The 12,929-nt window shown below is 33.8% G+C and overlaps 1 protein-coding gene across 9 annotated transcripts in view; it reads left to right on the top strand.

The window, feature by feature from the left end:
• LOC123547155 (Kv channel-interacting protein 4-like) overlaps positions 1 to 12,929 on the top strand; it is a 548,972-nt gene that overhangs the window by 209,398 nt on the left and 326,645 nt on the right. Inside the window, exon 1 of one of the 9 annotated variants that reach the window (XM_053551425.1) lies at positions 9,822 to 9,957. The exons of 7 other annotated variants lie outside the window; for them this stretch is intronic. In XM_053551425.1, the coding sequence (XP_053407400.1) occupies position 9,957 (1 nt within the window). In that variant the 5' untranslated portion in view covers positions 9,822 to 9,956. Of the gene's footprint in view, positions 1 to 9,821; positions 9,958 to 12,929 lie in introns of those variants that run through there. One more of the 9 variants, XM_053551442.1, reaches the window with a different exon arrangement.

Raw genomic sequence — 12,929 nt, 5'->3', positions numbered from 1 at the left:
ACATTAGATTGATGCAAATGTAACGCGACATTGCATATTGTTTTGTAATGAAAACTAAATGATACATTTCATCTGTGACAGATAGGAAGAAACATGTGGAAACGAAATACCTTATTTCTTCCTTTCAAAATGCATAAAAGGTGAAACAGAACAGATGTAAACAACTGAAGTGTTTTAAGTCATAATCATTATCCGCAGTAGTCTGGAAAAAAACCTTGCAGCAGCCTCTGGAAATAGCACGAGACTGTTGCGTTACTACTTAATTATCTATTTTTGAACATTTTTGTAACATCATCATAATCTATTCTTCAGCGTAAATCTAAACAAAGAATTACAAAATACACATATTTTCTAACGATACATAAAAAACATGGTATCGTAGAAGCTCCTAACCTTTACGAGAAATATTTGTTGTTCATTGATTTAAATATATGCCGTAAATTGCAATACGCTTCTAACCAGCAAGACATTATCTTTTAGCTGTGATTGCTTCATGTTTTTTGATATAAGAAGATCTGCAGAAGATTCCCAGAATAAACGCAATAAGCCTTCGGCTAAAAATTACAATAACTTGAAACAGTGGAGGTATACCGTCTGTGTAAAATCTGGTTGATATAGTGTAAGTTTATTCTGTAATACTGGAGCTATAACTTATACCTTTGTATCCACAGATACAAGACCGTGTAATAAAGCATGTTTGAAACAATATTTTCGATTTTGTGGATACAATATTACTTATAGCTCCAGTATTACAGACTAAACACTTAGAATATATTTTTTGCTGTAGTTTCTTTTAAGAATTTTAATTTTCTAATACGTTCTAATCCCTTTTTTGTTTTGTTTTTGTTGGATTTAACGTCGCGCCGACACAGTTATTGGTCATATGGCGACTTTCGAGCTTTGATGATGGAGGATGACCCCAGGTGCACTTCCGTGCATTATTTCATCACGAGCGGGCACCTGGGTAGAACCGCCGACCTTCCGTAAGCCAGCTGGATTGCTACCTCACATGAAGAATTCAACGCCCCGAGTTAAGCTCACACCCATATCGATGAGAGGCAAGTGATTTAAAGTTAGTGACCTTAACCACTCGGCCACGGAGGCCCAACGTTCTAAGGTCCGAAATAAAACTTGATAATTTACTGAATTTTTGTTACGTATGTGTTGTATTAGTTTCTATAAACTATGTACAACTGTAATGGTAAAATATTAAAGTGTTTCGTACAAATATAAATAAAAAACATTTGAGAGATGTTTTCAAAATCTATCGATTATTATACAAACACATTTGCGTAAATAAAATCATAAAGTTTCAAATGACACGATCCTACCTCCTTGGGGATCTGTCAATGACTAAACCGTCTGTTCTTCCTGTAGTAAAAGATATTAATGTAGAGGGAGATGTCACAAATGTAGATTCAGACTATTTTTCAGTTAGTACCAAGTGATTGTCTACATACTTTACACTTTTGATAAATTTGATTATTGAATATACCGGTTAAATGCATATAAAAGCAATTAATTGAGAACGGAAGATAACTGCTATTTAACCTGATACACCACTTTTGCTCACTGTTTCTCATTGTTCAAAGTTTGAAAATATACTGCTATTTATTGCCTAAATATCCGCAACTAAATTTAAAGTTCTCCTCGATTTAAGCAATGTTAAATGTTTATTTTCCTCCAAAAAATAAATATTTGAAGAAAAATAACATAGTCGAGGCATCTGTCCCTTTTGTTAAAATTAGATACAATTTTGTGAAAGTGTTAGATGTAATGCGAGCACAATAAGTTTTGAGCTGAACTGTAAGCTTAAAATGATCATTACATCGTGTTGATTTTTATACTCGAACATTCTTTAGTTATTGTAGGAAAGCTCCCTAAAAACAGAAAAAAGAATCCCTAAATAAGCCTACTGCTCATATTTGTGGTATTTCTATAAAGTTATATGTCTTATCCTGAGGCAAACACACATTTAAAGTTGCTTACACCATTTTCCCTCTCCACTGATACTTTTCCACCAAACGTGACGAAGTTTTTGTGTCTTAAGAATTAATACTACAATAAACATGAACATGGCTGCACATGATGAGAGCTATTTCACTTGTGTTGGCGCTTAATCAACTTTTTCTTTATTTTTTTTTTATTTCATTTGTTTGGCTTTTATACCATATTAGTATGCTTTCGTAGTTGTCAGCCTGTCCGCTTAGCTCAGTAGGGAGAGCGCAGTTCTCGGATCCCGGACGAGTTGGGGAAATTGGCAGTTCCTTGCGGAGAACAGGTTTGTACTGGTACAAAATCCAAAAACACTAATTAGGTTAACTGCCCGCCGTTACACAACCGAAATACTGCCGAAAAACGGCGTTAAACCAAACATAGTTGTGTCACTAACCTGATTGACAGGGATATTAGCATTTTAGGTGAACACCAGATGGTATTCTTTCTTTCTCGATCAATTAAGAGTTGAAACTAATTACTAGAAGTTGTTTATGATGGTTTACCTATGTTCCAATGGGGAAAGTAAAATGTCATGTGCAAGTAGGCGAGACAATTCCTTTGGCTGATTAATTACTTCCAAATCCTTGTGTCGCAGCTTTTTTTATCATACAAAGGCATTCGAAATGGGTGAACGTAATAAAGGACATCAGTAACAGTTTAAAAAATAATTAAAGACTAGTCTATTGGAATAAAAGGAGGGATTTGGCAAATTCACAGTTTCAAGCAGGTACGAAATTATGCTTTGAGTGTAAATTCTGAATTTCAATGTATACATACATTTCAATTAACGCCAATATTTGCAGATATATCATCACAAACCGTTTACCATAAACCTACAATATCATGCGCCTTTTTATAAAGAATCGTCCAGTGTTTGATGCAATGAATATATAATAACCACATATTCATTACATCTGCCTGTTGGTAAACAGTTAAATATGTGTGTATATTAATCATATAATAGTGCATTCGAAAACGCATCTGTTGGAGGAGCTTTATTAAGGTTAAAATTTATGTCTTTCTCTTCTTAAGTCCCTTGATTGTTAAAGAAGGCATCTTGAAATTTAATCATATGAATTGATAGGGACGCTTAATGACGTTCTATTAAAGATTAATTTGAATATATTAAACCTTTGACACATATGGCGATCATTTCAGATATTCATAATATGTGATATTTGATCCGCTGGCAAATGAACACTGTTTTCGTCGGTTGTCTCTCTGAAATATTTGCAAGTGAATATACGTTAAATATTAAACAAAGAAAGTAAAACCTTCAAACTGAATATAATAATGTGTTTTATGTGTGATTGGTAATTCCATTTTCTTTGTGTAAACATTTGTCAATTTTTCCAGCTACGTTGACATTTTTTTAAACATTTAAGTGTTTAACCTCTCCCCGAAAAGTTTGGCGCATTTCTAGCTTTTGTTGGTGACCCGAGGTGTCCTGCCGGGCATTGTTTCATCACACGTGGGCATCTGGTTAGAACCACCGACCTTCCATAAGCCAGCTGGATGGCTTCCTCACAGAATTTTACATCCCAAGCGATGCATGTTTCCAATCCACATCGGCGAGAGCCGAGTGATTCGGAGTCAGCGACATCTATCACTTGTCCACGAAGGCCATCTTTCAATTTACATATATCTTTATTTCCAATAAGAATCAGATTCAGACGTGAGGTGCCAGTCTGGTGAATATTTAGGAGCACTCATTTATCTATTAAATGCGGAAGGGTAAAATATCAAGTATTATAATAAAATCTATAAGAAGATCCTTTGGAAGCATAGAATGCAACGGAGCAAAATAATTGCAGATTTGGTTTAATTGATTCTTTTCCCGAGAAGTAATGAAACTTGCAACTGTACACCTCTCTCCACCCTCTAGCTCCGGCTGGAGCGGAGTTCTGTCATAGTAAAATTCAATGTACTCCATGATCCCAAAGGACCAAAAAATATATTACCACTGAGTCCAAGTACAGCCACAGCAAGGCACTTAAAATGCTGTTGCGATAGTCTCAGATAAAATATAAAAAAACACCCATTCGAAGCATAGAATGCAACAAAGCAAAATGATAGCTGATTCGGTTTGATTGTGCATAATCACGAGAGGTAATGAGATGTGCACGACAGGTAATAAAATGTGCACGAGAGGTAATGAAATGTGCATTTGCGTCTAAATATCGTCAGCAGCAAACAAACATAACTTGTGACGTAATTGGAGACGATTTCACATAATGATTTACCCAGTGTCCACTATTTGAAACTGTCGGTCGATAACAATTTTATTGCTTTATCTCCAGGACATAGAACATGTAAAGAGTAAAATAAATGAATAGTACAATATGTGAAAAGATTCTTTGTAAGCGTAGAATGTAACCAAGCAACATTATAGCAGACTCGGATTGATTGAATATGTTCATAAGAGGTAATGAAATGTACAACACCCCTCACGACCCCTAGCACCGGCTTAAGCAGAATATTATCATAATTAAAATGAATGTACTTCATTATCCCAAACGTCCAGAAAATGTAACAAAAACTGAAGACATAATATCGTTTAATCATTCACCTAAACTGCATCATGCGATTGGTAAGGTTTTGTAAAGAAATTGAAAAAGATGCAGCTTTGTCATAATATGTTTTTCGACAGAGAATTACACTTCTTACAGTTTTGTATTTGTTTACAAATGTTCTCAATCTCCAGACTAAAACCTGAATTACAAGAAATATAAAATAAAAGGTTTTAAAGGTCGTACATGGACAGTCTACAATATATCAGTAATATATAGATATTGTTTTAACGTTTTCACACTGATGGAAATAAGCTGATATCAAATATTGTGATTGATTTTCTCAAAATGTTAAAAAAATAGTAGATAGAGCAATGCTCCAGTCAGGCGACGATATATCTAGTGTCATCACAGTGCATATAAAATATCTCAAGGTTATATCAGAGGTCATTACGTGTAAGAGCCTAAATACAGGTGTTACTGTGCACATCTGTCGAAGAAGACAAGCCTGAGTAAAGGATTTTTCCAAGATTATTCAGATACTCTTAAAAATGAAGTTGGTCTGGTGTTTGTAATATATCTTTAGCTTATAGCAAGAGATTCTAAAATTAGTATTTTCTAACAGGTAGTAGTCTGTTTTATCACCAACACATATTGATATTTTTTATTCATTCTTATGCATATTTAATATTATGTTTATGATTTTAATGTTCAAACGGACTAATTGCTGCTTATTAAACTCGGATGTGTCTTATGACGGGAAAGTCTATTGAAACCCATTTTGATATGAAACATGTGACCTTTAACCTGTTTGAATCTAAATATTTTGCCACAGCTTTTTGTACTGATAGATCTGTCGGTAGAGATTGTGGATGTATACAATATGCTTTCAGCTAGCTACAAAAATAGGATATTAGATATAGATAGGTGATTTTGTAGGATGTGTAACAGTTGGTACATTACATTGCAGACAATATACTGAGAAGGTGTTCAAGTATACATCTCACTCACCCATTCTACAAAGCACAAAGTTTTACATGCATTTAAATGATTTTAGATATTTGCCTGAAAGGCAAAATACCGTAAGATATTGATCGCGTCAAATAAAGTGTAAAGAAAATAAAATGGAGATAATAACATTTATTTAATACGAGATTTTTACACAGTAAGAGAAGAGAGAAAAAGAAAAGAGATTAACATGCATTATATATATATTGCATTTTATTAAAAAATGACTTAATGCGTATACAAACGTTATTAAGTAATATATTTTTAAAGACGAAACGTGTATATATAGTCCCGAGCAGAACTGCTTGATACAACGGTCATGTTCGGGCCATTCCGTATACCATCGGAAGTTGGTGTTTCAGATACCGCCAATTGGCTATTTTAGCGCTGCTGATGTTGCGCTAATACAAGTACGCGCTAATAAGTCGAAATTATTCAATTTAAGGCGTTTGCGCTAAAATTTAACCGCGCTAATATAAGTACACTTACAGTATTCAATAGCGCTGGATTGATATATCACATTTTAATAGGAAATGTTGTTTCTGATTCAATTTATTGAATATCATAATTATATAGTATTTATTCTGTCGTAAATTTATACACTATCGCTCCATCTATTTCCAGTTTTGAATATGTCATAAAGCAATGCAGAAATATTCTCAGCTTTTAAAAATCAGACAAAAATGGTTCTTATCGCGTGTTTCGATAGATTCAGTGTTGTTATTTATCTGGTAGCAAACCCCATTAAGAAGTACAAACAATATCTTGCATCTTTATTGATATAAAGATTTCTGTAACATTTTGTCTCAAGATTACAACATCTATAAGAAATATGACAATAAACATTAGCTGTATTTAATGAGATTAACAGACAATTGTCCTATTTCATTTTTTATTGTTTGTTTTCTCCTTTTATCTGTTTGTATGTTTTTCTACGTCAGGATGATCCCATTGTTGTCAGATACTTGGATGACCGGGATATGAACATCTTGAATGAACAAGAGGGCCATATGGCCCTATATCGCTCACCTGTTATCATTGCTCTTGAGGACAAGAAGGCCCTCAGAAAAAATATCTAAGTCCAAAGGACCGGAACAACATGGAAGAAATTTAGCCAAAAAGAAAAAAAATCTTACAAGGTATAGATATGTCAAAATACACCTAAAAATTGGAGGTACCATCCAAGTTGTACCACAGAAAAGTGGTCTTGGTTTTTCCCTACGGCCAATAATTAAAAAGTTACTAAAAATAAGCTATTTATAGTAACGTAAAAGGGAAGTAATAATAATAAAAAAAATATTGTAAGTGAACACAAGAAGGATCTGCCAAATAAATCTGTTAACATAAATGAAATTTCAGATCAGAATCTTCATTAGTTACGGAGATATACCCATTTTAATTTGAAATAAAGGGAGGTGATTTGACATAAATCAGTCCATAGTTAGTTATCTACCCTGATTGTCTCAGTCCAACTAATAACAATAATGAAATTTCAAATAAGTCCTATAAGTACTTACTGATACAAGAGGGCCATGATGGCCTTATATCGCTTACCTGTTATCATTGCACTTGAGGACAAGAAGGTCCTCAGAAAAAATATCTAAGTCCAAAGGACAGGAACAACAAAGGGAAGGAATTTAACCAAAAAGAAAAAAAAAATCTTACAAGGTATAGATATGTTAAAATACACCTAAAAACTGGAGGTACCATCCATGTTGTACCACAGAAAACTAGTCTCGTATTTTCCCTACGGCCAATAATAAAAAAGTTACTAAAAAAAGCTATTTATAGTAAGGTAAAAGGAAGTAATTAAAAAAACAAATATTGTAAGTGGACAAAAGAAGGATCTGCCAAATAAATCTGTTGACATAAATGAAATTTCATATCAGTATCTTCATAAGTTATGGAGATATAACAATTTAAATTTGAAATAAAGGGAGGCAATTTGACATAAAATCAGTCCATAGTTATCTACCCTGATTGGCTCAGTCCAACTAATAACAATAATGAAATTTCAAATAAGTCCTGTAAGTACTTACTGTTATAAATCCATTTTGATTACAATCAGGGGAGATAATCAGATATAAAATAACTCTGGAACATATGATTGGATCTGATTTGTTATGGAATCGAAGATTTATTGTTGCTGAAGATATTTTGGAAGTTTGTTTCAAATAAAACCATAAATGAAGTCTCTATATGGCTGCAAAAGCCAAAATAGCCGATTTTGGACCTTTAAGGGGCCATAACTCCGGAACATAAGACGGAATCTGGCCAGTTGAAGAAAGGAAGCAAGATCTTGTAGTGATACAAGTTGTGTGCAAGTTTGGTTAAAATCATATCATAAATGAAGCTGTTATTGTGCAGACAAGGACCTGATTTGTCATGGAATCCAAGATTTATTGTTGTTGAAGATATTTTGGAAGTTTGTATCAAATAAAACCATAAATGAAGTCTCTATATGGCTGCAAAAGCCAAAATAGCCGATTTTGGACCTTTAAGAGGCCATAACTCTGGAACCCTGAAGGAATCTGGCCAGTTGAAGAAAGGAAGCAATATCTTGTCGTGATACAAGTTGTGTGCAAGTTTGGTTAAAATCAAATCATAAAAGAAGCTGCTATTGTTCAGACAAGGTCAAAATAGCTAATCTTGGCCCTTTCAGGGGCCATAACTCTGGAACTCATTAAGGAATCTGGCCGGTTCAAGAAAGGAACCGAGATCTTATGGTGACAGAAGTTTTGTGCAAGTTTGATTAAATTCAAATCATAAATGAAGCTGCTATTGTGCAGACAAGGTCAAAATAGCTAATTCTGGCCCTTTCAGGGGCCATAACTCTGGAACCCATAATGGAATCTGGCCAGTTCAAGAAAGGAACCAAGATCTTATGGTGATAAAGTTGTGTGCCAATTTGGTAAAAATCAAATCATAGCTAATTTTGGCCCTTTCAGGGGCCATAACTCTGGAACCCATAATGGGATCTGGCCAGTTCAAGAAAGGAACCGTGATCTTATGGTGATACAAGTTGTGTGCAAGTTTGGTTAAAATAAAATCATAAATGAAACCACTATCGTGCAGAAGAAATTGTTGACGCACGGACGGACGCACGCACGGACGCACGGACTGACGACGGACGACGGACGAAGGGTGGTCACAAAAGCTCACCTTGTCACTATGTGACAGGTGAGCTAAAAACAGGTGTGAGACGTCCTTTTCCTCGATTTCGAATAACAACTAATTACGAGCCGAAGCTTATGACGGTTTACCTATGCTTTAATCGAAGAAAGAAATGCAATTAACACAATTTTATAACTGATATCAACATATGTTAAAATCGGAAACAGCAGAACTAACATAATTATACACTCGCGGCACTTCTTGAACTATAAAATTGCATTTTTATTTTTGAAATATCATTTAAAATCTGAGGAGCATGTTTATTTTTGCCTTGTGAAGAAATAAAATCGCAATCGATTTACTGAAAGTGAGCATTGTTGCTAATGCATATATAAATTTATTAAAAAACGTTTGAAATTTTAAAGACAAAAGTTGACGTTTTTTATTGAAATTTGAAATCAAAAGCATGGCAAACTGAAAGTGAAACAGTGGAAACCAACGATGAACAAGCGTAACAACATCTAAATAACTGAATACTTTTATAACAAATGATCGGATCAGCTTTTATTCAGCATATAAATGAAACTTTGAAAACATTACACGATATTGACATATTATCTAAACTTTCTATTTGTCTATTTGAAACAGTTTTTGTTACATGTCGGTATTGAATTGTTCGTAGAGTAATTGTAAATACAGCGTTACAGTCTACAGTTCAAATGTTCGGAGATTTTAAAAGGTCCCTTCGGGGCATTGTACTTGTCATGTAAAAGTAAAGTCTATTGAAACACATGTGATATACTGTATTACGCTTCTTGTTCGAGGCAAAAACTATTTGAGCCGTGCCATGAGAAAACCAGCATAGTGGATTTGCGACCAGCATGGATCCAGACCAGCCTGCTCCGCGCAGTCTGGTCAGGCTCCATGCTGTTCGCTTTAAAAGTCTACTGCAATTAGAGAAACCGTTAGCGAACAGCATGGATCCTGACCAGAGAGCGGGTGCGCAGGCTGGTCTGGATCCATGCTGGTCGCAAACCCACTATGTTGGTTTTCTCATGGCACGGCTCATTATTGCTTACATTGCTAAATATGTCGCACTTACTAATATCAGTAAACAAAGAGTAGATAGATAACCTGCTCGGTACATGCCTTAGATAAAGGCAATATGTTTCCAATTACAAATAATAGGATATAAAGATATTCCTTAGTGTATAATTGTTGTGAATGTCTGTGAGTTATAGTTTATGTACAGTTGTTCTGGATGGTGCTACCTGTACAGAGGGAAATTAATTAATACAAGTAACAGGTCGGTCTTCATAAATAAACAGTGAGTATTTATTGTGTTGTAGGGTTAGACATATTGTTGCGCCATTATCAATATGAAATGTCTTATACGTCATTATGACAATTTTATTTTTTAATGAAATTATCTTGACCAAACTAGAAATTAACTTATTTCTAGAACAGTAAATAAAACGTGAACCCTTGTGTTGGAACACGCTGTCCTCAAACAGTTTTTAAATCATACAACTTTGTCATTGAAAAGTGTTATCAAACGAATGTTAGTTTGGTTTGATTTTGACTGTTTATTACATTTACGCATGCAACAGAATATTTTTTAGATTTATTTTAATTATCCTTTAGTTATATGTAGTGTTATATAAATCCGATTAAGACATAAGTTTAATTTGGTATTTACGTACAGCATTATTTAATTTGAATTGCTCAGATAAATCTTTCCAATGAAGAATGAAGAGAACTTGCTTATTTACTAGTGAAAGGTAAAACATCAGATTGCTCCTGATGTTTATAATTAAGCAACATTTGTCATATTCATATATACCGGTCACTACGTGCTAAGAACGGAAAGTAGTGTTTATATTGTTTCTACTAAAACAAACAACCGTACCCAACCATTTATATGGGAGATTGATAAGTAACTATAAGTCGAAGGCATTTCGATCCATGTCACCAGGTACTATACGCTTAAAGAAAAATACAAGGGAAAAGACATCAGTTTTAACACAAGGGCAAAAAGACATGCATTAGGGTAAATTTAATTTCAAGCTGTTACTCTATGTACTACCGTTGTATTTCTAAAATAGAGTCACTAAATATCGCAATACAAACTGGCGTTCATAAGGTACTCTAGTCTATCTGGTTTTAAACTGTTTTAGTTTCCACTTTCACTGTCGTTTCTTGTGTTGATATTGCGTTACAGTGAACATTTATAAGTTACCGAGTAACATCACCAGGTCCTTATAGTTGTTTTTTTTTTTCAAAAAAAAAGTATGACGTAACTGAGAGATTCGACATGACATACTATTAGTCGGTTCTGGAATGAAATGATATTTAAAAGCAACATTTTTTTTTAATCGATTGATTTTTTATAACTGTTCATGATTACTATTACAATAGAATTATTTTGAAAAGTTGCATTTCCTTTTCTTGTCTAAGGTCTTCAAAAATGTTTTAATACATGACCTGTCTTACAGCCTACGATTACTATTTATCAAACAGTATTTTTACAGTTTTATTGTGAAATGTACAAATTATTCTCAACTGATAAAATAATCTTTTCTTAAGTAAGAAGTAAGATTCCCGGAGTAATGTTTCAATTTCCAGTACATGATCGTTAAAATATATCTCTTTTATAAAAGTGATGAATAAAATTGAAGAAATACACATACCAGTACTATAAATACTGATCCCGTAATTATGTTACTTTACTGAAGTCTCTGGGCTTGGCTCCACTTTTATTTGAATAACATGTTAGTATAGTGAAAATAATCACAATATAGTAAAGTTACTCGCATGACCAGTAACCAATGAATTATTTTTATACAGTAATTTCTGTCATTGTGATGTAATGCACAGAAATGGTGTATACATATACTTAATTTACTTTTCTCCGATGATATTACCAATGTCGCTCACAGAGAACGAGGGGGGTCTTTTTAGATAAGAGAAGTTATTGATCATACTTCATATGGAAACATATTTGTCTGAAAGCGAAAAACATCTGATAAATATTTCTTTTCATCTTTATAATTTGATATAAGTGTATGTCCTTACTAGTTTATATGCCTTTTAGACTGATTCAGACGGTTTATGCTGTTCCTTTTAAGTCTCATACATGTATTAATTAATAAATTTTTGCTTCATGTAAATCATTCATTTGCGTGCAGATAATCATTCAGTGCCAAGAAAATTTCACATGAACATACCAGGCATTGCAAGTCGGAAATGTATTACCTTATTGATTACTAGAAGCACACATCGATAATTGGAGGCCTACGTATTTTTATGCTCTTGCTTGTGTTAAAAGGTATTCTGAAAATTAGTTAAGACGTTTTATGTTCGTGTAACAGGGAAATGCACTTGATGATGGACTTGTAGTCTTTATGTTTTGTCTGTAATAAGCTGCTTATTTAAATTTGTAGTTTGATAGAAATACGTTACAGGTCAATATGTGCAAGAACAGTGTTTATTGCAACAGAAGAGGCTTCCGTGGCCGAATAATTTAGATCACTGACTTCGAACAACTTGTCCCTCACCGATATGGGTTCGAACCTCACTAGGAGCGTTTAAATTTTCATGTGAGGAAGCTATCCTGTAAGCTGGCTTACGGACTGTTGGTGGTTCTACCCAGGTGTCCGCCTGTGATGAAGTAATGTACGTAGGGGCACATGAGGTCTTCCACCAATAAAACTGGAAAATCGTCATACAACATAAACTGAATCGAAGTGACTTCAAATCCAACAAAAAGCAAAAACAAGGCTTGTGTTGAACATCTTTTCCAATAATATTTGAGATAAAATGTACTCAGAGATTATTTGTTCTGCTACAGACACTGTTAGAGATATTTAGTAATATATATTACATGTAAATAATAAATTTATATAAACACAGTTTGTCATATAATTTCCTTAATATAGTAATAGCGATTATTTACAATTATTTCATATTAAATCTGTTTTAGGTCAAATTTTATTTCTTTTATTTCGTTTTGGTCGTCACTTCTGAAGAATTCTTGTCACCTTCAAAGTCTGATCAGGTTTTAATTGCTCTGTGTGTTTCCTCCATGAAGGAAAGATTATACATACGTGCTTGCTACTCGCTTCTTTCACCCGGTTAAAGGCAAAATATATAACAGCAAACAGTTAAATAAACGGTAAAGAATGACGTAGTGCCATCAAAGTCAGGATTATTATATTATGACATTGCAACTAAAACACTCACAGGTGTGCGCATTACAAGCTATGATGGCACTACTCTTCATCGATCAAGATAAACAAT

Source organism: Mercenaria mercenaria, chromosome 9, assembly GCF_021730395.1.
Source record: "Mercenaria mercenaria strain notata chromosome 9, MADL_Memer_1, whole genome shotgun sequence".
NCBI lineage: Eukaryota > Metazoa > Mollusca > Bivalvia > Venerida > Veneridae > Mercenaria > Mercenaria mercenaria.
The sequence above is the reverse complement of the archived record's forward strand: the minus strand, read 5'-3'. Positions and strand labels throughout refer to the sequence as shown.